This window comes from Lepidochelys kempii, chromosome 5 (assembly GCF_965140265.1).
Source record: "Lepidochelys kempii isolate rLepKem1 chromosome 5, rLepKem1.hap2, whole genome shotgun sequence".
NCBI lineage: Eukaryota > Metazoa > Chordata > Testudines > Cheloniidae > Lepidochelys > Lepidochelys kempii.
Window position 1 is genome coordinate 62,463,155 of NC_133260.1, and position 23,575 is coordinate 62,486,729.

At 43.9% G+C, this 23,575-nt stretch overlaps 1 protein-coding gene across 9 annotated transcripts in view; it reads left to right on the forward strand.

The window, feature by feature from the left end:
- The window catches only part of CAST (calpastatin), a 114,093-nt gene that overhangs the window by 81,208 nt on the left and 9,310 nt on the right, over nucleotides 1-23,575 (forward strand). For all 9 annotated transcript variants that reach the window (XM_073344562.1, XM_073344560.1, XM_073344563.1 and 6 more), the window contains 11 exons: nucleotides 63-110; nucleotides 1,380-1,475; nucleotides 1,943-2,044; nucleotides 3,531-3,632; nucleotides 8,977-9,060; nucleotides 9,828-9,875; nucleotides 10,069-10,161; nucleotides 10,668-10,769; nucleotides 13,175-13,276; nucleotides 21,933-22,025; nucleotides 22,928-22,981. In XM_073344562.1, coding sequence (XP_073200663.1) covers nucleotides 63-110; nucleotides 1,380-1,475; nucleotides 1,943-2,044; nucleotides 3,531-3,632; nucleotides 8,977-9,060; nucleotides 9,828-9,875; nucleotides 10,069-10,161; nucleotides 10,668-10,769; nucleotides 13,175-13,276; nucleotides 21,933-22,025; nucleotides 22,928-22,981 — 924 coding nt within the window. The remainder of the gene's footprint in view (nucleotides 1-62; nucleotides 111-1,379; nucleotides 1,476-1,942; nucleotides 2,045-3,530; nucleotides 3,633-8,976; nucleotides 9,061-9,827; nucleotides 9,876-10,068; nucleotides 10,162-10,667; nucleotides 10,770-13,174; nucleotides 13,277-21,932; nucleotides 22,026-22,927; nucleotides 22,982-23,575) is intronic.

Below are 23,575 nucleotides of genomic sequence, written 5' to 3' on the forward strand. Positions count from 1 at the left end.
ATGGAAGCCATATTTTGTAACAATAGACAAAAACTAACAATAATATTTGTTTTTTCCTGCAGGATAAAGATGGAAAACCATTATTGCCAAAACCTGAAGAAAAGCCTAAGGTTAAAAAGTAACAGTATTATGGGATTGTCACTAGATATTCTGGTGGTTTCCTGTTTGGTTTTGTTTTCCACTTTTGTCCTCTATTTTCCTATGTTCCTAGTATAACTACACAATCTTGGTCCCTATTTATAGATGCACTTGTTTACACACTGTATAAATGTAGCCGATTTTTACTTTCTAGCCATCTGTCTCTAATTGATACTGAAGTTGAATATTATTATTCTGTAGGTGGATCATGTGGATATTTGAATAATACTGAAATGCTTCGCAGTTCTGGGCAACTACATCTGTATTCCCCCTTTATTGTGGTCCTCCAACGACACCCATTCTAGGCTCCACAGAGGTGCCTCAGGTGTCATGTCTCTCTTGGGTTGAGACATACGTCTCTCTCCCTCCTGACCAGGCTGGGGTATTTTCAGGCGGCAGAGTCCCTGACTATACTGTGATATCCACAGTTTAAGCAAATCATGGTACACAATGTAATTGCCAGACGTATAAGTTACCACACAGCTCTTTCTGAGTAAGCACATTTATTCTTAAGATAAAAGAAATGCAGACAAAACTTACAAAAAATAAAAGAACCTACATGCATGCTAATAAATGCTGATACCATATGCCTCCCATTACCTATATATGATCTGTACTTGAAACATTGTAATAATATGCTGTCCTACTAAATGTTATGTCTAATCTACATTTAAAACTTAAGTCAATGTAGGTACGGCATCACGTGCGTGACAAATTCACAGCCCTGAGCACCATAGCTATGTTGACCTAACTCCCAGTGTAAACGCAGCTAGGGCAATGGAAGAATGCTTCTGTTGACCCAGCTACAATCACTCAGGGAGATGCTGTTTCCACAGCAATGGAAAAATGCCTTCCCTCACCATAAACTGCACCTATGCTACGGGGTTATGCTAGTGTAGCTACATCAGTGTAGACCCCCCAGAGTAGACATAGGCTAAGTCATTTATGCTGTTGCCCTTAAAAACTTAAAGTCCTCTCATGAAATAAGTTATACTTTGCTTTTCAGTAACACTGTAAACAATTTTTAAATGGAATGTTATTCCAGTAAAAATCATTTTTAATTACAAAACTGGACAAATTCTGGAGAGAATTTTCTCAAGAAATATTCATTAACTATAGATATGAGGTATATTTTAAAACTTATAAGGTGCTGACCAAACAAGTTAATCTAGAATTTTTGTAAAATAAAAACAATTGTATCAGTCACTTTGTACCACATTTGTGTCCGTTTTGTATTGCAGCCTGTAAGTGAATCTGATCTTATTGATGAATTTTCAAAAGACTTTGTCTGTCCTGCACCACCTGCAGCCGAATCTAAACCCACTGACACATCTAAAGTAAGTAAGTCTCCTTTGATCTTATGTAAAAAAAAATCTTTTTAATATTCAGTGTTGAATTTCACTGTCACTGGACAATTTTAGGCTAGAGGAACACTTAAAATAAGTCCATGGTTCTTGGTTTGTATATCCCGTAATATTCTCTTCTCAGAAATATCTCCTCATTTTTCTTTTCTCTATTATTTTTTCTGTTGTCCGTGGTAGCACTTGTTCAACTACTGCCTGTGTAAAATAATTCTGCCTACTCCTGTTAGTGCTGTGACTGGTTTTAGCGTAAGTTTATGCTTTTTAAAAAATATTCATTTATTTATTTTAGTATTTTACACTCACTTTTATTCAAACAGCCTTGCAAGAGCTGTTTTCTGTTGCATTCTGTTAAAAGGTTTATATCTCCATGTTCTTTTTCTGATTTTCATTGCTTTGTGCTTCAGTGGATTAATAAAGTTCACTGCATTTGTTTCTTTCAGAAACCTGCAGTTACTGCATCTGCAAAGGCTCCTGCAGAGGAAGTTGTCTCTTCTGCTGCAGTATCTACTGTGCAATCGTTGGCTTCATCAGCTACTTCTTCAGTGAGTAACCTGTAGAGAGTCGGAATTGGTGCTAAAGTAAAAGCTCGAAGCTGGTTTGTGAAAAGTTAGAAAAGTATGGCTTTGTGGGATACTATTGCAGACTTTACAGCCAAGCACTTCAGAATAATCTCTTCATGGCTTAACTGTATGATACAGATTGAATTTCCTAAGAGACATCTATGATTTGAACTCTTGTGATGCCCTCTGGCATTTTTTCTTGAAACAGACAATAATTTCACTATGCGTGAGGGTATGTGCTTCAAATGCTTTCCTAAATTCTTTTTAAGATGATTCTGTTTATGATCTTTTTATTGGCAGTAAACATAAACTTTAATAAAACATTTTATGAACAAACCAACTGCCCTCCTATGTATTTGGGAAGACTGTATTACTGGCAGACCTCCCTCCCTCTGCGGTCATGGCGTATATAAATCTAAACTTGTGGAATTGTCTAGCTGTTAATCATGTCTACCTGGAGAACACTCTGCCAAAGTCCTAGAGGATCTGTGCTGCAGTGGCACACTTTAGGGGGAAAGGCAATTTATTATTAGAGCCATACCAAATTCATGGTCCATTTTGGTAAATTTCACGTTCATAGGATTTTTAAACTGTTAAATTTCATGGTTTCAGATATTTAAATTTGAAATTTCACGGTATTGTAACCATAGGGGTCCCAACCCAAATCGGGGATGGGGGTTGCAAGACTACTGTAGGGGGTTGCAGTATTGCCATCCTTACTTCTGCGCTGCTTCTGGCCAGCCGTGGAGCTTCCTGCAACTGGGGGAGGTTCCCAGAGGTGGGTCTGACCCGGCCCTGGGAGCGGCCTGTGCAGAGGAAGAGGAAGTCCCAGCTGGGTCGGGACTAGTAACTAGAGCCCAGCACACAATAGCAGTCTCCCCAACTGGGGTGCCTCAACCCGTCCCCGGCTCTGGAACCAGCGCTTGGGGGCTAAAGGGGCCTTGGGCTGTCTGTATGTGGTGGGATTTGTGAGCACAGTGCCCCCCCCACACCCCCCTCGACCATGGTGCCCTGGACGATCACCCACCCGTAAGGCCAGCCCAGAAGTGATGACCTCCCCCCATACCATGCCATCCTTGCTTTTGCGCTGCTGCTGGTGGTGGTGCTGCCATCAGAGCTGGCACCTGGCCAGAAGCTGCTGCTCTCTGCCTGCCCAGCTCTGAAGGCAGCACAGAAGTAAGAGTGGCAATCCCGGGACCCTCCTATAATAGCCAGATTTCACAGGGAGACCAGATTTCACGGTCCATGATGCGTTTTTTCATGGCCATGAATTTGGTAGGGCCCTATTTATAATTACTGAGTTTATTAGTATGGATAGTTGTATCTTCTTGAGTTTTGCATATATGTTGCTTTCGAAATAAAATTATGTTTATAATCTGCGGTTAGAAATTCTGAATATGTTTCTTCAAAAACAGCTTGACATCAATAAAACTGCAGATGTGTCTAATAACATCTAATGCTTTTGCAGGCTGGACATGCATCAGATGAGGCAGTGGATGCCTTGTGTGGTAGTCTAGGAAAGAGAGAGCCTGACCCAGAAGAAAACAAGTCTGCGGTGGATAAAGTGAAGGTATTAAAATAGCCAGGCCTTCAAAAAACACTTTGTAAAAGTAGTTATCCTGAGTTATGTTGTATTAGCTTAGACTAAACCATGTACAGTGGGCCATATTTTGCCATCTATTTTTAAGCGGAACTTCCCGTTTAAACCAATAGAGGGAATTCAGTTTAGAAACTTGTGAAGAGATCCTTGGGGTGCAACCTGGACTGTGGGACTGCTGAAACTTCCAAACCCATCAAGGGCTGTCTGTCACACTGTGGTGCTGATGTTCAGCAACAAGTCTCTGACAGCCACTGCACTTACACAGCCATCCACAGGCAGAGACATGCCCAACTGTGTTACATGAATGATCTCCCAGCCACTAATGAACCATCAATAGAGAGGCTTCAGCCAATTCCCCCCAGTTTCGGAGCCTTACACCCCAAAAGTATACTGTCTTGCACTGCTCAAGGGTCCCTTGGACAGTGCAAACTCATTAAGTTCACCACATCTTCATAGGAAAGTGGACAAGCACCAGCCTTTGTAACCTGAGCTGAGATTCCCCAAGTATTTGAACCAAAACCACAGTTTTAGGTAAAATATAAAACAGATATATTAACTACAGAAAGATAGATATTAAGTGATTATAAGTAGCAGGCATAGAGATCAAAGTTGGTTACCTAAGAAATAAAACTAAATTTTCAGTCTTAATTCTAATTTAAACAGACTAAGCAAGGTCTGAATCCATCTCTGACCCTAGATAGCACAAGCAGCTTACAGTTCCTCAGTACACAGACTGGTCCCAGGCTGAAAGAGGGTCCAGTCTCCCTAGTTCAAAGTCAGTGTCTTCCAGATGAACTTTCAGGTGTTGAGATGTGGGGTGAAAGAGGCCAAGTGATGATGTCCTTACCTTAGTCCATCCTGTGCTTTGCTGCATATTGGGCTAACACATTTTCCATCCTTGCCTGTCAACTGCCCTTCTATGCAAATCTTCCCATTTCATGTTGAGGTGCTTGATGTCATTCAGAACTGTTCGTTTCCATGTTATTTGTGGTCTTCCTCTCTTTCTTCTTGCATTTTCTGGCTTCCATTCAAGGGCGGTATTTGGTAAGCATTCTTTTTCCATTCTCAGCACATGTCCCAACCACTGATGTCTTCTTTTGTAGATTATTTGTGAGAGGGTGCCTTGTCCAGTCGTTTTTCTGACTTCTTCATTCGTCTTCCTATCTCTGTATGTTATTCCCAATATTCTTCTCAGACATTGGTGATGAAATGCATCCAGCTTTTGTGTCTCTTTCTTGGTAAGTTGCCATGTCTCACTGCTGACCATAACAATTGCTTTGTACTTGTTCAGTTTTGTCTTGAGAGAGATGTTTTTGAGTTGCCAGATGTTTTTGAGTCTTCCAAATGCAGTGTTTGCCTTCCCGATTCTTCTTCTTATTTCCTTGGAACTAGTACCATCTTGGCTGATGGTACTTACAAGATACCGCTTTCTCCCGTTTCTCTTCTTCAGTTCTGAGTTCAGTCTCTATATTCCCCATTAACATGCCTTTACATTTCTTTGCATTGTATCTCAAACCTATCTTCTCCATTACTTCGTTTACTTGGTTTGTGCATTGAACACATGAAGTCAGGTTTCACGTCATTTCACTGTTGGCATCCTCATTGATAAGAGCGATGTCATTAGCAAAGTCTAGATCAAATAGCCTTGAATTGTTCCATTTTAGGCCATATGTATCACTATTGCAGAGTTTTAATCCATAGTTGATGACTAGCATAAACATAAAAAAAGACAGGATTCGCCCCTGCCTTTTGGCTGTCTTGATGCCGAATGGCTTGCTCAATCCATCTTCCATTTTAATGCAGCATTTTGAGTTGGCATAGAATGCCTTCATAATGTTAGTTAATTTTGTTAGAATTCCATATTGTTCCACAATTTTCCATGTTGTTTCTCTGTTTACAGCAGGCATCGGCAACCTTTGGCACGCCAGAGAAAGCTCCTGGTGGGCTGGGGTGGTTTGTTTACCTACCATGTTCGCAGGTTCAGCTGATCGCAGCTCTCACTGGCCGTGGTTTGCCATCTCAGACCAAAGGGGGCTGCAGGAAGGGCAGCCAGCACAGCCCTCGGCCTGTGCCGCTGCCCGCAGCCCCCATTGCCATGGAGCGGTAAACCACGGCCAGTGGGAGCTGCGATCGGCTGAACCTGCGGACACAGCAGGTAAACAAACCGGCCCGGCCCGCCTCGGGCTTTCCCTGGCAGGCCGCTCGCCAAAAGTTGCCGATCCCTGGTTTACACTATCAAATGTCTTGAAAGTCCACAAAATTGATGACAAGACTGCAATTGTGTTCTCAATAATCCGTCTCATGGTGAAAATAGTGTCTGTGCACGATCTCCCTTGTCTAAATCCAGATTGTTGTTCACGTAGGATGGTATCCATCTTTCCTTTCATTCTGTTCAGAAGGACTGCTGCTAATACTTTACCTTTGACAGATAGAAGTGTTACTCCCCTCCAATCTAAGCAATTGTTTAGATCACCTTTCTTTGGTAACTTGATTATGATACTGACGGTCCATTCGTCCGGCACCTTCTCCTCCCTCCATATTTTGTTGCACAGTGAACAGATGACTGATTCCACGTCTTCACCTCCATTTTTAAGCATCTCAGGATGAATACTGTCTAAACCCAGGTGCTTTGTTGTTTTTCAGCTTCTGCCATTTTTTTTTTTTTTTTTTTTTTACTACTTGGATATTTACCTCAGATACATCTATATCTAGGTCTAATGGTTTATCATGGTTAAATTCCAGTCTTGTAATTTGTTCTGGTTGGTTTAGCACTTCTTCGAAGTGTTCCATCCATCTATTTTCTTGTTGCTCCTGTGTTTCAAAATTTCTCCTTGTTTCCCTTTCACTGGGACACTTCTGAATTTTGATCCATATTGTGTTCGCTGTTTCAGGATCGTGTAGTCTGTTCTTGTATCATTTCTTTCCCCTGCTTCTTCAGCTTCACTAGCCTTATTTTCTATCCAATTTCGCTTATCTTTTTTGCATTGTTTCTTTACTGCTTTGTCAAGATTCCTGTGGTTTTGTTTTGTTTCTTCAGTCACCTGTTGTAGTACTAGAGCCTTTTATTTTCTTCTTTTGTCTATAATTTTCCATGTTTCTTCTGAGATCCACTTTTCTTTATTGCTTCCTCTCTTTCTACCAATTATCTTTTCAGCTGCTTCTAGTATAGCTGTTTTGAAAAGTCCCCAGTATTTTTCCACTTTGTTTTCTTCAAGATCTTTAAGGGCCTCAAACCTATTTTTGACCTCTATCTGGTACTCTTTTCGTATCCTGCAATCATTTAGTTTCTGTGTATTAAATAATCTGGGTCTGTGTTCTTTCTTTTTAAGCGCTTTAAACTTCAATTTGATGTTTGCTTTCAGCAAATAGTGATCACTCCCTATATCTGCTCTTCTACTTGTGTCTAACAGTGAAGTTTTCCACCTCTGACTAACACAGATACAGTCAATCTCGTTTTGTGTATGGCCATTTGGTGAAATCCATGTCTTTTTGGGTATGTTTTTATGTTGGAAGAAAGAATTGCAGATGCTAAGATTGTTTTCGGCACAAAATTCAAGAAGTCTTGTGCCATTGTCTGTTGTCGTTCCAGTTGTATGTGGGCCGATGATGGTTTTCCAACCTCTTCTTTCATTTCTGATCTGGGAATTAAAATCTCCCATAACCAGGACAAGATCATGGTTTGGTATTTCTTTCATTATGATGATGTCACTGCCCCTCTTTTATACTTTCTTTCAGCTGCTAGAAAGATCCTTGCTGTGATGTGGGTTAGTCCGCCATGTGTACTTGCCTTCTCTGAAGAGTCCCCGGGAGAGTGGATTCTTTTTGATGGGCCATCAACACCTGTCTGACCTCCTTTGTTGCAACTGAAAGGCTGGCTGTGGGCATTTCCCAACCTCACAACATATTTCAAAAAGAAAAGGAGTACTTGTGGCACCTTAGAGACTAACCAATTTATTTGCACATAAGCTTTCGTGAGCTACAGCTCACTTCATCGGATGCCGTGAGCTGTAGCTCACAAAAGCTTATGCTCAAATAAATTGGTTAGTCTCTAAGGTGCCACAAGTACTCCTTTTCTTTTTGTGAATACAGACCAACACGGCTGCTACTCTGAAACATATTTCAGTAGCACATAGAGCAATACTTCCTAACTTCACATACAATGATAGTACATACAATTCAACATGATATAAATGTTTAACAGATTAAGACTTTTAAAATGATACCTCACAAGGCATACTTGTACAAAACATATCATAATGGTGAATATGCTGGTTCCAGGGTGCTACTTGGAGGTAGTTTCACAAAATTATTATAATAAATTAGTGCAGAGTGATTTATAAGTGATTTTTTTTTAATTCATTTTAGCATGCATACATACCTTAAGAATGAAGTATTTGGTAACACAGTATCCTTTCTACATTCACGCAGTTCCTGGAAAATGCATTGTTTAGTGTCTTAAAAACTAAGCTAAAGTAGAAGTAAAGTGTGTATTAAAAATAGCAACAACAAAAAAATCAATTAGTCCCTTAAAAGGAACCAAACTTTAGTTATTGTGCTGGTTTATTATTTAAATACATTTTTCCTCCTTCTTTTGAACATAAAGACAAAGGAAGAAATGAAATGTATAGCTACATTTGTTTGTAAAGGTGTGCTATGATTGAAACAACAGGGTTCAATATATTATTAGAAGGATCTTTCACTCTGTTTTATGAAATGTTGGACATCTTCACAATTTTTCTGTCAACCTTAAAAACCTGTAAAATCTTATGACCTCTGGGTCAGGTGTTACTTAAAGCAGCCAAAGATAGCTGGTGGAGAATTACCCTGGCTCATGGGAAGCCTCGGGCAGCAGAAAGTTGGCTCTGCTGCCTTCTGCCCCAGCTACCTTCCCAATCCCTGCTTCCCTAGGCCTAATCCTGCCCCTGTGCAGCCTTACCTTGCAGCCCTGGATCGGGGAGCTGTCAGTGTGTTTCATACAGAGAACAGAATCCAGGCCCATGGGTGTTTTTATTGTTGTTGGTTTATACTTACTTACTCTCATATTTACTTTTATCAGTTTTATACCAAATATAATGCTATTAAAATGAATGGAATTACTCCTCATTTTATATTGAAGTAGTGAGTGGCGAGTCAGATTTAAGGCTCATCAGAAGAAAGCATGAGATTTTGCCTGATAATTAAACTGCATTTGCAAGGGAACATCTGCCTCCAATGGTGCTGTACTGAAAGAGAGTCAAAAACTTGCTCACATGCAGTACCTAAGGCCTCGTGACATTTCTGGTGAGAGATGTTCTACCTTTGTTTTTCCCCTTAGGAGAAAGCCAAACAAGAAGAACGAGAAAAACTGGGTGAAGATGAAGAAACAATCCCTCCTGAGTACAGATTAATAGAGGCAAAGGTAATTCCTTTTAATATGTTCCTGTATTCTTTGCACTCCTTTCCTCATGCTTGGATGTTGGTTGCTTCAGGCACTACAGTAATACATAATGATTGACTTCATTGTAATTTGTGGTTCATCAACATATCTGAATACTAGGCAACTTTTATTTAGATATCTAAATACGGGTAGAGGTGGTTTAGCTTTATGCACCCAAATGTGAATAATTCAGGCTGAGAGGGGTGAATTGGATTATTTACTATTTGTGCTTCTAAAGAATAATTATTAAATTCCAGTTAGTCGCTGTTACCCAGTGAAGCTGATGGGATTTTTGCAAATGTCACCAAGGGCATAATCGGATGGTAGTAGGGTTGCACAGGCATAACTGAGGCCTGCAGAACCCTTTGTTGCTGATACTGATGTGTTAGAAGGAAATTCCCCTCTTGACCCTAAATTCTGGAGTGATTATGCAGGGCTTCAAGTTAGGCTTTCATTTGCAAACTGAGCATATTTGATATGGCAGTGGAGAGACAGCAAGCATGGAAGCTCACAGTGACATTTTTGGAGTCTCTTTCAGAGCAGAACTATATTTTAAATTCCTGAAACTCTATTTATGCCAAAAGCCTAACCAATGGCTGTTTTTATTTAAAAAAAAAAAAAAAATGGGGGGGAGGGAAGGGAAGAGAGGCAGTGTAATAACATTTTGTGTATTTTTAACCACTTTTACCAAAAGACTTGTGTTTCGTGGTCATAGAGAACTACTTTGTTAAATCGTGTTTTCTCTGTAGGATAAGGATGGAAAACCACTCTTGCCAAAATCTAAAGAAAAACCCCAGGTCAGTGAGTAAATATTCAGAAAGTCTTTCAGTTTTCCATTTGTTGTTCATTAAACAGAGAAGGAAAAGATTTCCTATTCTCTAAGCTTTTAGCCGTATTCTGACTCTCTAAATTATGCAGTATAATCAGAGCAATCAACAGATTTCAAACAAAAAGGATAAAAAACCTGGTGTCACTTCTTTTTAATTGTAGCCCATGAGTGAAAGTGAGCTCTTGGATGCTTTGTCAGAGGGATTTGCCAGTTCCCCAGCAACATTACAGTCTGCACCACTAGCTACACCTAACGTAAGATCTCGGAATTTACTTAATCTGTATTATTCTGTTTTATATTCAAGTTATTTAAACAACTAGATTTTCCATTATTTTTATAGTAAAGTAGAAGGAAAAAAACAGGCCCAGGCTGTCTTAAATGATGAAAAATCGGGTGTGTTTTATTGTTGTGTCTAATTTAACAGTTGATTGCATAGGTAACACGCAATCATTGAGACTTTTCAAAGCAATCTAGGGGATTTAGACACATGGGGTGAATTCCTAGACCCATTGAAATCTCTGAGGTATGGAATGTAGAAGAAACAAGTTTAAATGACTTCTCGAGAACTGTTATACCCTCTAATGTGGGTGGGGGCTGGGGATTAAATTAGTCTGAAATAGATACAGTATGTTAGAAGAGTCAAATCCCAGATGAGCACGGTACAGGATGAAAATAAAACAGTTGTGCGTCCCATAAACTGGGGATTTCCTATGTATGTTCATAGTATTATATACACTGGTAACAATGTTTTTTATTTTAGAAATCCACAGCTGTTAAATCTTCTCCAGCTGCCTCTGAAGAAGTTGTTGCCTCCACTACAGCTTCTGCAGTGCACTCAGCAGCTCCTCCAGCTGCTACCCCAGTAAGCAGCATGCATTGTTGATGATGATGTTCATACTAAAACCTGTTAGAGGAAGGAAGCAGGAGATCTCTTTAGAGTAGTTCTTAATGGTGGAGCTTGTTGTAAAGTTGAATCCTTTACTATTGAAACTGGCTATTAAGAAGATAGATTTTTCTCTGGAAAAGAATTCTAGGCTTCTGCATTTTGTATACAGTTTTGCACTGTGGCCCAGATTTTTGCTTATGTTACATATATGCCCATTCCAGAAACCTCCTGGCTAGCACCAGGAATGAAGGCTGTAAGTTGTCCATCCCTTTTCTGGTTCCTCCAGAAACATGGAAGGCATAACAAGATGTGGCCTAGGAGTTGTGGGCTGTGATTTTGTATGTGGACATGTTCACGCAAGACCCAGCAACAGTCTGTATGAATAGCCCCCTTTCAGCTCTGAGTTGGAATAAATTTTTATAATTGATCTGTGAGGGGGACTGGTCTTGGCCAGAATAGAAGCATACATTCATATTAGTTTTTTGCAGTGTGTATGTGTGCAATTTTGGCGCCTGTTACACTTTTTTCCCCTCTTATGTCTGCCAGAATTTAACCCTGTGTTTGGTCAGCTAAATAAAAATACAGGCTAGATCCCCATGGTGTACCTTTGCAGGGCCATGTGGTTCTGTGATTTTTGTGAGACCTCTGCAGGCCGGGTTGAGGCAAAAAATGCAAGTAAAAGTAGAATAGTATAGTGTCATCATGACCAAGCACTTCTACAGGAACAGCAGGAAAAGTAAGGGTTAATGGGGGAAGTGTGCTGCTTGGCTTTCCTTGGCTAAGGTAAGCAGTGCTCTTACATATCCCCAACTCCTTCCTTGGCTGATGTAGTGAAAGCTCCCACTTCTGTTCATTGGAGAAACTCCTGTGGCTCACATTTTGTTAACAAAAGAAATTTAACTGGAGAAGCTAAAGTTTTCAGTAGGTAAAACCTAAGCGTATAAGCAAAAGACAGCACTTTCTGGAAGGAAAAAACCTTTCAAATGTTAATGGAAACATTATACAGCCAGGGAATTTTAACTTGGGCAACTGGCACTTGCTTAGCAGCTACCTTTTGGCCAGGGCCGGCTCTAGGCACCAGCAAAACAAGCAGGTGCTTGGGGTGGCACATTTCTAGGGGCGGCATGGCCAGCGCCGGAATGCCGCCCCTAGAAATGTGCCCCCGCTGCCCCAGCTCGCCTCCCCTCCACATGCTCCCCTGAGCGCGCCACCGCCACTCCGCTTCTCCCCCCCCCCCGCCCCAGGTTTCATGTGGCAAGCCTGGGAGGGAGGGAGGAGAAGCCGAGCGGCGGCGCACTCAGGGGAAGCGGTGGTGGTGGAGCGGAGGTGAGCTGGGGTGGGGAGTGGTTCCTCCCCCCCCCCGTTACTTCCTGCGCTCCCCCCCACATCCTCGCTCACCTCCGCTCTGCCTGCTCCCCTGAACTCACTGCCTCTCCCTCGCCTGAGAGGGAGGGGAGAGAAGCGGAGCGGCGGCGTGTTCAGGGGAGCAGGCGGAGCGGAGCTGAGCTAAGGCGAGGGGTTGAGGGGTGGGGACAGCCGCAGGAAGCAAGGGGGAGGGGGCGGGGCTGGGGATTTGGGGAAAGGGTTGGGAAGGGACGGGGTGAGGAGGCACGAAAAAAAAGCGTGGGTGGCCAAAAATGTTTTTGCTTGAGGTGGCCAAAATCCTGGAGCCAGCCCTGCTTTTGGCATTCTTCTGCTACAAGCAAACCAATTCCAATGTAGGAAAACATCTACACTAGAAACAGTTTTAAAATGGATCATCTTAACAAACATTTACTACCTCATTCTGCCAATGGTACGACTACACAGCAGTGAAAGACCTGGAGCACAAATGTGGATGGCCTGGGTCCCCTGACTTGGGCTCGTAGGTCTTGGGCTGAAAAATGCAGTGTAAACGTTTGGGGTTGGGCTCCAGCCAGAGTCTGAGACCCTCCCTCCCCCACTCCTTGTGACCTGAATACCTACACTGCACTACACCTTTAGCCCCGCAGCCTGAGCCTGAGCCTCGGTGCTGCAGGTTTTTTATTGCTGTGTAGTCGTACCATTGGCAGAATGAGGTAGCACGTTTGTTAAGATGATCCATTTTAAAACTGTTTCTAGTGTAGACGTTTTCCTAAATTAGAATTGGTTTGCTTGTAGCAGAAGAATGCCAAAGAAATCTCTACTCCGCTTGCCTATTCTAAGTGATCTTTTCCCTTCACTCTGAACAGCCAATAATTTTCCAATTGTTGTCACTACATTGCAATTAGTTTTATTTATGGTATTTCAAAGGCAGAGTAGACTTTGTGTTGGATAAAGTTAGTTAGTGTTTATTATACCTTGTTTAAATGAAGATTTTTTTTGTGACATATGTTTTCTTGAATATATTTACATTTTGCTAGGGTGGGAAAGAGCAAGACAATGCCCTAGACCTTCTGTCTGCTTCACTGGGACAAAGAGAACCTGATCCTGATGAAAACAAACCAGTTGTGGATAAAGTAAAGGTAGTAAAATATTCTCAACTTGTACCACCAAAAAGAAAGGGAACATCTGCCTTGTCTATTTTTAATGTATTTATTTTACATAGAATAGAACATGGTACATCATTTTCAAGCACAAGAATAATTTTAGTGAAGATAAAGCATGCCTGTATGCTATGCTTAATTTATGCAGTTTTTATTGAAGAAGTTACATGCTTAATTAACCAGTTCATTTCATATTTTCAATCTAAAAGATTTAAATACCAGGGTAGTCATGTTCAGATTCTTTTTAAGTTCTGTGATGAATACATAATTACTTGATGCCATCCCAGACAATTGAAAACAATTAGAAACTGAAGTATGTTGTAGAAAAAAATCAAAAGTTTTTAATCCCAGTACCTGTGCAATCATTTCTGTGATTAAATTTCAGATTCTTCTCTAATCTTCATTTCTTAAATGACTTAGATCACCTGTTGTTAAATTGAGTTTTATCACATTACACATCACAGAGTAAACTAATAGAGTGTTAATAATATTCTTGAAATTCATGTTCTACTGGGGTTTCTTTTCAGATGTGTGTGCTCAAGCCTACCCGCACATACACTTGTTGAGACTTTACATTGTACCAACTCTTTAGATATAGAGTGTTGTATTCTTCAATGCTCTTCCTGCCATTTCTTTGGTTGGCTAAAGGTTATTAGTAGAAAATAGTGGAAAATTCTGCTCCCAACTGCAGGGATTAAAGGCCCAAACCTGAAACACTGAAGTCAATGAAAGATTTGCCATTGATTTCACTGGGGAAGAAGTAGGCCCATGGTACAGTTTTTTTTTATTTTATTTTTTTGCTGCAAAGTTTATAACCTTTAGCAGCCTAAGAAGTTGCCAAACTGACTTTGTCCATATGTTTGCACACTCTACAGCAGAGGTTTTAAAACTGTGGGGCATGCCCCCTTAGTGGGGCGCACCCCCATAGTGGGGTGCACAGGAACACTCAGGGGAGTTAGTGGTGACACCAGATGGCTTGGGCTTCAGGTCAGCGGGACTTGGGGAGGGAGTGCCCCTTCCACCCCCTAACTCACCTCTTTTTGTCTGGTTTGGGGTGATGCAACTCAAAGCGGGGGCTCAGCTCAAAAAGTTTGAAAACTGCTGCTCTGCAGCTATCAGCCTAAACTCCCAGATTTTTCAGGATGTTGCAGTTCCTGATATTCTTGGCCAATTAGGTTGTATGTTAATCAGTTCCTCTCTGGTATCTTCAGTTCTGTTCTCTACCTCCTGTAGCCTTTAATTCAGAATGTCAACATTTTGAAGGAGCCCTGGCTTAAAGTCTTAGCTTTCCCTCTTAGCAGCTCAAAACAATTAGTGTTTTTGACACATTAGACAAGACCAAATTATACACTCACTGGAATGCCACTGACACCAGTAAGATTGTACAGGTTAAAAATAAGTTCAGAATTTGGTCTCTAATTTTTAAATAATTTTGTAAAGAAAGTACTGTATACAGTGATATTAAATATCCTGCAATAAATTGCCCCAAAGGGTGTCCAACAAACTAAGAATTGATGTAATAGATTAATTATATTTTGAATGTTGGCAAGTGACAGCATGAGCCCTGGGCTGGAGATAATTTGCATGTGTTAATCATCAAGCCCAAAACTTGGTATCTCTGCATCACAGTACAGTACACACATGTTAACTGCTATACCTTTTTTTTTTTTTTTAACACAGAAAATGTTTATAACAAATTATGATGCTTTGTTTTCCAGTAAAAAAGAGAATTCTCTAAATTCTTCTTCGAGTGCTTGCTCATGTCCATTCAGCTTAGGTGTGTGTGTTCACCACATGCACTGGTGCCAGAAGCTTTTTCCCTCAGCAGTATCTATAGGGGATCAGCTCCGGTGCCCCCTGGAGTGGCGCACATGTGCTGCAGTATATAGGGCACCGCTGGTGCCCCCCACCCTTAGTGACAATGCTGGAACTGTTGCTGCTTCAGCTAGTGCTGTTGCTGCTCGTTCGTACAAACTAGTTATTTCTTGTATTGTAGTGCATATAATTTTCTGTTAGTGTTTATAAATCGCTTAGCTATAGTTCGAGACTTCATAGGCCCCGAATGGGACTTTGCCTCGGATGGGGCATGCCCTGGTCCCCAGGCTTTAAGCCCTGCAGTCACTGCAAGAGCCCCATGCCTGTTAGTGATTCACACAGCAGTTGTCTGTGTTGCTTGGACGAAGGGCACATTAGTGAGAAGTGCAAAATTTGCAAGTCCTTCAAGCCAAGGACTAAGAAGGAGCACTATATTCATTTAAGAGCACTCCTTGTGGAGTTGGCCCTCACCCCGGCCCCATGGGGACCCTCCGCTGGCCGGCACTGGTCCCCATTCGTGGTTCCGACCAAGAAGCTGAAGAAGGTGGGGCGAGGCTGGTCTCCAACCTCCTGCAAGGGAAAGGATAAAACTGGGTGTGAGCAAGGTCCCGTGCCAGGCAACTCTTCACCAATGTGAAGAGGCCCTGCAGATGGCACAAGGGATCATGTCCCTCCCAGTGCCGCCTACACGGCTCCTGCAGTTCCCCAGTCACGGGGTAAACCTGCGTTCAGACTGCTTTGGTCTCCACCTCAGTGGCACTGTTGCAGGGGACATCCTGCCAGCGCTTGCCCTCCCGTAGCCACCACGCATCTGTCCGAGATAGGCAGATGCAGCGCAGCCCCATTTGGGCACTGGCAGAGAGGCTCTAGGTGCAGCTCGCCGGCTACTGGGCACAGACCTTTGGAGGCATGCACCCCCCGGCAGGAGTTCTGGTCCCGGCACCCAGTATTTCCAAGACTGCGGTACCTCTCCATGGACCCGTTGAGGGATCGACGTTACCATTCCTCAGACCGTCAGCAATCCCCTGGGAGGGCATCGCTGCGTGTGGGCGCTTCCCAGCATCAGGCCCGTTCCGACTCCTGGTCCCTCTCCTCATTCCGGTACCGCTCATCAAGTGTGAGACATAGATCACTGGCTCCAAGCCGTCATGGATCCGTTGAGCGTCCTAAGACCCCGTTCCAGATCGGACTCTAGGCGGAGTGACCGGCACCGGTTGGGACAGAGCTACCGGTTTGCTCTGTCCTGGTCACCTGGGAGTGACTGCTCAGGATCCAGCCTCGGTTCAGAGCGAGGTTCCCTGACGGTGGGTCAAGCTCCAGTACCGGGTATGCTGTCAGCACTGAAACTGGCCCCACGGCGTCAGGCACAGTGGCTAGTGCCATAGTACCCCTGGAACCCATGTGGGTTCACCCAGCCTTCCCAGGCTGCCCGCTCGGTTTCTGGAGTGTCAGAGAGACCAGCTTCGGGTGCGAGGATCCCGCAGGTCAAAGAGGGAACAAGCCACTGGACCACCAATGGTTGTGGAGGACCCTACAGCACCAGCATCTTCCTCGTTATCACCAGACAAGTGTATAGCGAGACCCCCCTCCCCCAGTTTCTCCGGATGACGCTAAAGTGCACCAAGAACTACTGAAGAGGGTTGCTGCCAACCTGGGTCTTCAGGCAGAGGAGCTAGAGGCACCTTTGGACTCTCTCTTTGATGTGCTCTGCTCCACAGCACTGACCAGGGTGGCGCTGCCCTTTCATGCTGGGGTCTCTAAGTTCATTAATGCTCTGTGGTCATTAATCCCTCCTCCCTGCCACCCATCTCCAAGAGGACTGAGTGCAAGTACTTTGTGCCATCCAAAGGCCACGAGTACCTGTACATCCACCCTGCTCCCAACTCCCTAGTGGTAGAAGCTGTTAACCACAGGGAGCAACAAGGTCAACTTGGGGCTACCCCTAGGAACAAAGACTCCAAGAGACTAGACTAGTTTGGGCATAAGGTTTATTCATCTTCTAGTCTCCAGTCAAGGGTGGTCAACCATCAAGCCCTCCTGGGACGCTATGATTTTAACATGTGTCATGCCATGGCCAAGTTCGAGGGCTCTCTTCCTAAGGCTTCTAAGAAGGACCTCCTTGGAGGAGGGCATGACTGTGGTCAGGGCGACACTCCAGGCATCGTCAGATGCGGCGGACACTGCCGGCTGAACCATAGCCTCGGCCGTCACCATGCGCTGAACAGCTATTTGTAGTGCTTGTAATAAAGTGACAAGCTATAAAGCGCTGAAAGCTTGTCCACAGAGGCTCAGCAGTCGATGCAAGACCTTCTCTTCGATGAGCAAGCCCTGTTTGTGGAACAGATGGACCATAAGCTCTACAGCCTAAAGGTCTCCCACACAACCCTTAAAACACTGGGCCTGTATGTTCCTAGCCCTGCCCGCAAGCAGTATAAGCTGCAGCAGGCTCAGGGCCAGGGGAGCCACCCTCACCAGGAGCCTCCCCATAAGAAATCCAGAGGCTATAAGCAGCGTCCTAGCAAACAGCCTTCGCAGGCTTCTCAGTCGAGCTTGACCCGCAATAAGCAGGCGGGCAAGTGCTCATTTTGAGGGTACTCCCAACGGCGACCTACTGGACTGTTCCCAGGACCCTCCCTCCCCTATTTTTTGCCCACCGTCTTTCTCCTTTCCTTCCTGTGTGGGCATCTAGAACATCAGACCTATGGGTCCTCAATATGGTGGCATGGGGTTACACCCTTCAGTTGCTTTCTACCCCACCATCCCGCGCTCCCTCCCCGTCCCTCTTCAGGGACCCTTCTCACAAGAGTCTCCTCGTGCAGGAGGCACAGGGGTTACTGCAGCTAGGTGTGGTGGATGCTGTGCCTCCAGAGTGCAGGAACAAGGGGTTCTATTCCTGTTACTTTTTAATCCCAAAGGCCAAGGGCAGTCTGCGACCTATACTGGACCTGCGGAACTTGAACCACTTCCTAGTGAAGCTGAAGTTCTGCATGGTCTCCCGGCCTCCATCATCCCCTCCTTGGATCTGGGAGACTGGTACACCACCCTCGATCTGAAAGTTGCGTACTTCCACATCACCATCTTCGAGGGACACAGATGCTTCCTCCGGTTTATGGTAGGTCCCAACCACTGTCAGTTTGTGGTCCTCCCATTTGGCCTAGCAACAGCACTGAAGGTATTTACCAAGTACATGTCGGTGGTGGCTGCTTACCTGCGACATGGGGGTATCCAGATCTACCCATACCTCAATGACTGGCTAGTCAAGGGCAGCTCCAGGTCCAAAGGGCATGTTACAATGCTGTTAGCCACCTGCCTTTGCCTCAGCCTGTTTGTAAACAACAAAAAATCCACGTTAGTTCCGGCACAGAGGATAGAGTCCATTGGAGCAGTGCTCAACTTGACCTGCACCAGGGCGTTCCTGCTGCTGGAGAGATTCAGGGCACTGGTGGACCTCATTGCGGAAGTCTCCACGTTTCCCTCCGCATACTAGGTCACATGGCAGTGTGTGCATATGTGGTGTGCCACACCAGGCTCTGGATGCGACCCCTGCAGCTATGGCTGGCTGTGGTCTACTCCCAGTCCAGGGACCACCTGGAAAAGGTCTTTACTGTACTTACCTCGCTGCGATCGTGGACCGACCCCGGAAAAGTCCTGGTAGGAGTCCCCATCGACAGCACCCCTCACGAAGTCGAGTTGGTTTCAGAAACGTCGGATGGGGGGCGCACCTCGGCACCCTCCAGACCCAAGGTATGTCGTCCCCAGAGGAGTCGATGCTAAACATAAACGTCAAAGAGCTCAGGGCGGCGTGCAGAGCATGCGCAGTCTTCCTCCCTCACCTGTCAGGCAGAGTGGTCAGAGTCCTCACGGACAAGACAGCCTCGATGTTCTACATCAACAGACAAGTGGGTGCACAATCCTCGGCCCTTTGCCAAGAAGCACTCCGTCTCTGGGACTTCTGCATCGACCACAGAATCCATCTAGAAGCGTGTCACCTACCAGGTGCCAAGAACACGCTAGCAAATCACCTAAGCAGGGACTTCTCCTCTCACCATGAGTGGATGCTCCACTCAGTCGTAGCCGGCATGATCTTCCAGAGGTGGGGAACTCCCCAAGTGGATTTGTTTGCCACCAGGAAGAACAGGGGGTGCCACAGGTTTTGCTCCAGATGGGGTCTGGGCAAGGGCTCCCTCTCCAACGCCTTCCTCCTGCTCTGGACAGGAAGCTTGATGTACGTGTTCTCTCTGATTCCGCTCATCAGTAAGGTCGTAGCCAAAATCAAGAGGGACAAGGCACAGGTTATCATAATCGCCCTGGCATGGCCTCGCCAGCACTGGTTCAGGATGCTATCAAGCTTGTCAATGATCCCTCCCTGGTCCCTGCCAAACCGACCAGATCTGCTGTCACAGGATCACGGTCAACTCTTGCACCCCAACCTCACGTCACTCCACCTCATGGCGTGGATGTTGCGTGGCTAAACACTGAGGAATGGGCCTGTTCGGAAGGAGTCCAGAAGATCCTCCTCAAGAGTAGAAAGCCCTCGACTGGCAAAGTAGATGAGATTCTCTTGCTGGGCGGTCAAACAGGGCATCTCCCCTTCGCATTCTTCAGTGCAGTCGATCTTAGACTACCTGCTTCATTTGAGGAACCAAGGACTGGCGCACTCCTCTATCAGGGTGCATTTGGCAGCCATTTCTGCCTTTCATCACCAATCAAGGGGCAGACTGTGTTCTCCCATGACATGACTGTCAGGTTCCTCAGAGGCCTCGAAGGCTTTTTCCTGAAGTTCGATCCCCGGCCCCTCAGTGGGGTCTCAGCTTGGTTCTGTGCAGGCTCATGGGTCTGCCTTTTGAGCCTTTGGCCTCGTGCTCACTGTCTCACCTATCATGGAAGGTAGCTTTCCTGGTGGTGGTGACATCAGCAAGGTGAGTCTCCAAGCTGCGAGCCCTGACCTCAGAATCACAGTACATAGAATCATAGAATATCAGGGTTGGAAGGGACCCCAGAAGGTCATCTAGTCCAACTCCCTGCTCAAAGCCTTTCTGTAAGTCTATACATGGCCTTCTATAAGGACAAGGTCCAGTTCTGGCCCCACCCAGCTTTCCTTCCCAAGGTGGTGTCTACTTTTCACATGAGCCAGGACATCTTCCTTCCAGTCTTTTGCCCTAAGCCCCAGGAGAGTAGTGAAGAGAGGCGCGTTCACGCTTTGGACGTAAGAAGGGCCCTGGCTTTCTACCTAGATCAGACAAAGCCTTTCTGTAAGTCGACTCAGCTTTTCATCTCTACAGCTGATAGGATCTGTATTTCTAACTGGATCACCTCTTGCATTCGGACCTGCTATGAGTTAGTGGGAGTCCCTCTGCCGCCGATCGTCAGAACCTACTCGACCAGAGCGCGGACATCTTTGGTGGCCTTCCTGGCACATTTCCCAACCCAGGACATCTGTCGAGCCACGATGTGGTCCTTGGTACACACGTTCACAGCCCACTTTGCCATCCCTCAGCAGGCCAAGGATGATGCTGGGTTCAGTGGAGCTATGTTGCAATCTATACATCTGTGAACTCCTACCCACCTCCTGGGGTACCGCTTGGGAGTCACGTTGGGAGTCACCTACGTTGAAATGGACATGAACAAGCACTCGAAGAAGAAAATACAGTTACCTTTTCCATAAATGGTGTTCTTCGAGACGTGTTGCTCATGTCCATTCCACAACCTGCCCTCCTTCCCCGCTGTTGGCATTTCCAGCAAGAAGGAACAGAGGGTAAGTGGAGCCGTTGGCTCCCCTTATACTGTGGAATGTGCGCACCACTCCAGGGGTCACCAGAGTCCGTCCCTTACGGATACTGTGGAGGGGAAAAACTTCCAGCACTGGTGCATGTGGCAAGTACACACACACACCTAAGCTGAATGGACGTGAGCAACACCTCTCGAAGAACACCAGTTACGGAAAAAGGTAACTGCCTTTTTTTGACTGTAAATGGCTAGTTATTTTTTAATATGTGCTGAAGAATATACATATATCTAATCAAATACCACATAAAGCAGCCTAAACAAAAACATACAGATTTGATTGCAGAATGAATGCTTCCCTCTTTCATATTGCATTCAGAAATAGTGATCTTAATCATCTTCATCTTAATCATATTTATGTTTAAAACCATCTCTGGCTGCAGCTAATTCTGACTGACTGTTTCCTAACTAATAAGAGACACAGACCACTGACATTTAATTGTGATATTTGGCTGACAAGAACCTTGCATTTTACATTCTGAGCATGGCTGAGGAGCTGCAACACAAAGCAATGGCATTATAAGAATGTTAACCTTGTGTTTGAACCAGTGCAGTAGGTGGATGAGTTCTAATGTGGTGGCATACTGTGTTGAACACTTAGTAAGCAGTTGAGTTGTTATCTTGCTGAGAAGCAGAACTGAAAATGTATTTGAAGAAAATAGTATCTGTTGTCATTTTGGGATTTTTAACATATTAAAATGGTATATCTGTTGAGAGGCAACAATTTTTCAAGCTTTATACCCACAATGCAGGGTTCATGGTTAAACAAATGTATACACATTTCCACTGATGCCTCAACTCTAGTGTATAAAAATGTTGTTTGTTCTCCTAGAATGTTTATCTAAAAAAGTACTTTTATAAGACCTCCCACTCAAAAAATTCTCTGTTTAATAAAGTCATCCTAGCATATCTGTTAGTTTGGGTCACCTATTGTATGATATGCAATTACAGAAGCAATAAATTACAGATTACTCTTACTAGACCCCATCATTCCAATGGAGGAGATCAGTAAGTGTTGTTTATTTCATATTCTTAGGAACGTGCTAAATCTGAACACCACGAAAAACTTGGGGACAGAGATGATACAATCCCTCCTGATTACAGGCATATTCTGGATTCAGATGAGCAGGTAAACAGACCAAGTACCTCAGTGGCTGCATTCTGAATTTAAGTTCAGTCATCTTAACACAGTGCAACAAGTCAGTTTTCCCATCAGTAGAGTTGTGTGAGCAACCATTGGAGTTACATGAGTGACTCATATCTATTGGCATTACCTATATAAATCCCCACAACAAAGATGGGAGAATAAATCCCCAAACCATTATGTGTCTGATGCAAAGAAAATGGACTGTTCCTTTTACATTGATCAAAATCAGAATGGTTAAGCCACTTCAACCAGCCATCAGTGATCAATGCAGCCAGGAAGTACTGGGATCCACCTGGCTGAAAATCAGGCCCAAGGTGTCTCAAGTTGAGCACCCAAAAACAAGGCACACAAAACTAGTGGACACTCTTGAAAACTTAGGCCTTAAAATCATTGTGACTATTATTCCCTTCTCATCTTAGTAAAGTATTGTAAGATCCGTGGACGAAAAACATTACATAAATACTGTTGTTTTTGTGGAACCTGTAAGAATAAAGTCTTGTGAAGCTGTCACTCATTTTACTGAATCACTGCCATGCCAAGGGAGTGAAAGATCTTGCTCAACAAATTGGAGCCAGACAAAGTGTATCCCAACCAATTCTCTTCAACTGGAAGGATACAGGGGAGATGCAGTGTCTTCAGGGGGACATTAAAGCAGGGGAAAAACATGAGATCACAAGAATCTGTTGAAGGAGGCCGTGTAGGTATAATAAATGGATTATGAAGTAGATAGGACAGTAAAGCATCATAAATAAAATTACTGTGACTAGTAACTAATACTGTCAAGTGAAGAATGTAAGAGCCTATTTTACTTTCAGTTTGATTCATCAGCTCAAACTAAGGGTTATATAATAAATGCAACCATTTCATCCTATCTGCTTTTTAAGGGTAAACCAGTAAAGCCAACAGCAAAGGAGGATGTGAAACCCAAAGAACCAAAGGTAAAAGTCATTACAGGTTTATTCTGCACTGATCCCTTCCTGACTGTGCTTTGAATCGAATGGTGTTCTAAGCAATGTTGTCTTTGATTCAATAGCACTGTATATTGCAAATTCTCAAAAATGCTGTTGAATAGATGTCGAAATATTGTGCTTATTTAAGTGAGAGTAAATACTTTCAAATGGGCAACTCTTATAATGTAGATATTACACATACAAAACTACATTAAAAGAATGTTAAGTTTGTAAAGTCAAGTACTGAAAAGTTCAGAAATGCCAGTATTAAGGCTGCATGTACAGTCTGGCAATCAAAAGTAGGCAGACCTACCAGCTTCACCTGTAATAAGAACATGGGGACCAAGATTTTCAAAAATGAGTTCTTAAAAGAGTATTTAAGAACCTAAATAAGTAGCCTCACTTTCAAAAAGTGCTGAGCATTAATAGCTCTTATTGATTTCAAAATAGTAGCATTTTTTGAAAATGAAGAAACTGGGTTAGGTCCTTAAATATGGATTTGGGAGTCAATTTTTAAAAATTTCAGCCGTGTGATTTCAAGGAGCTGTATCTACACTGGGAACAGAACTATGCTGTCTGAAC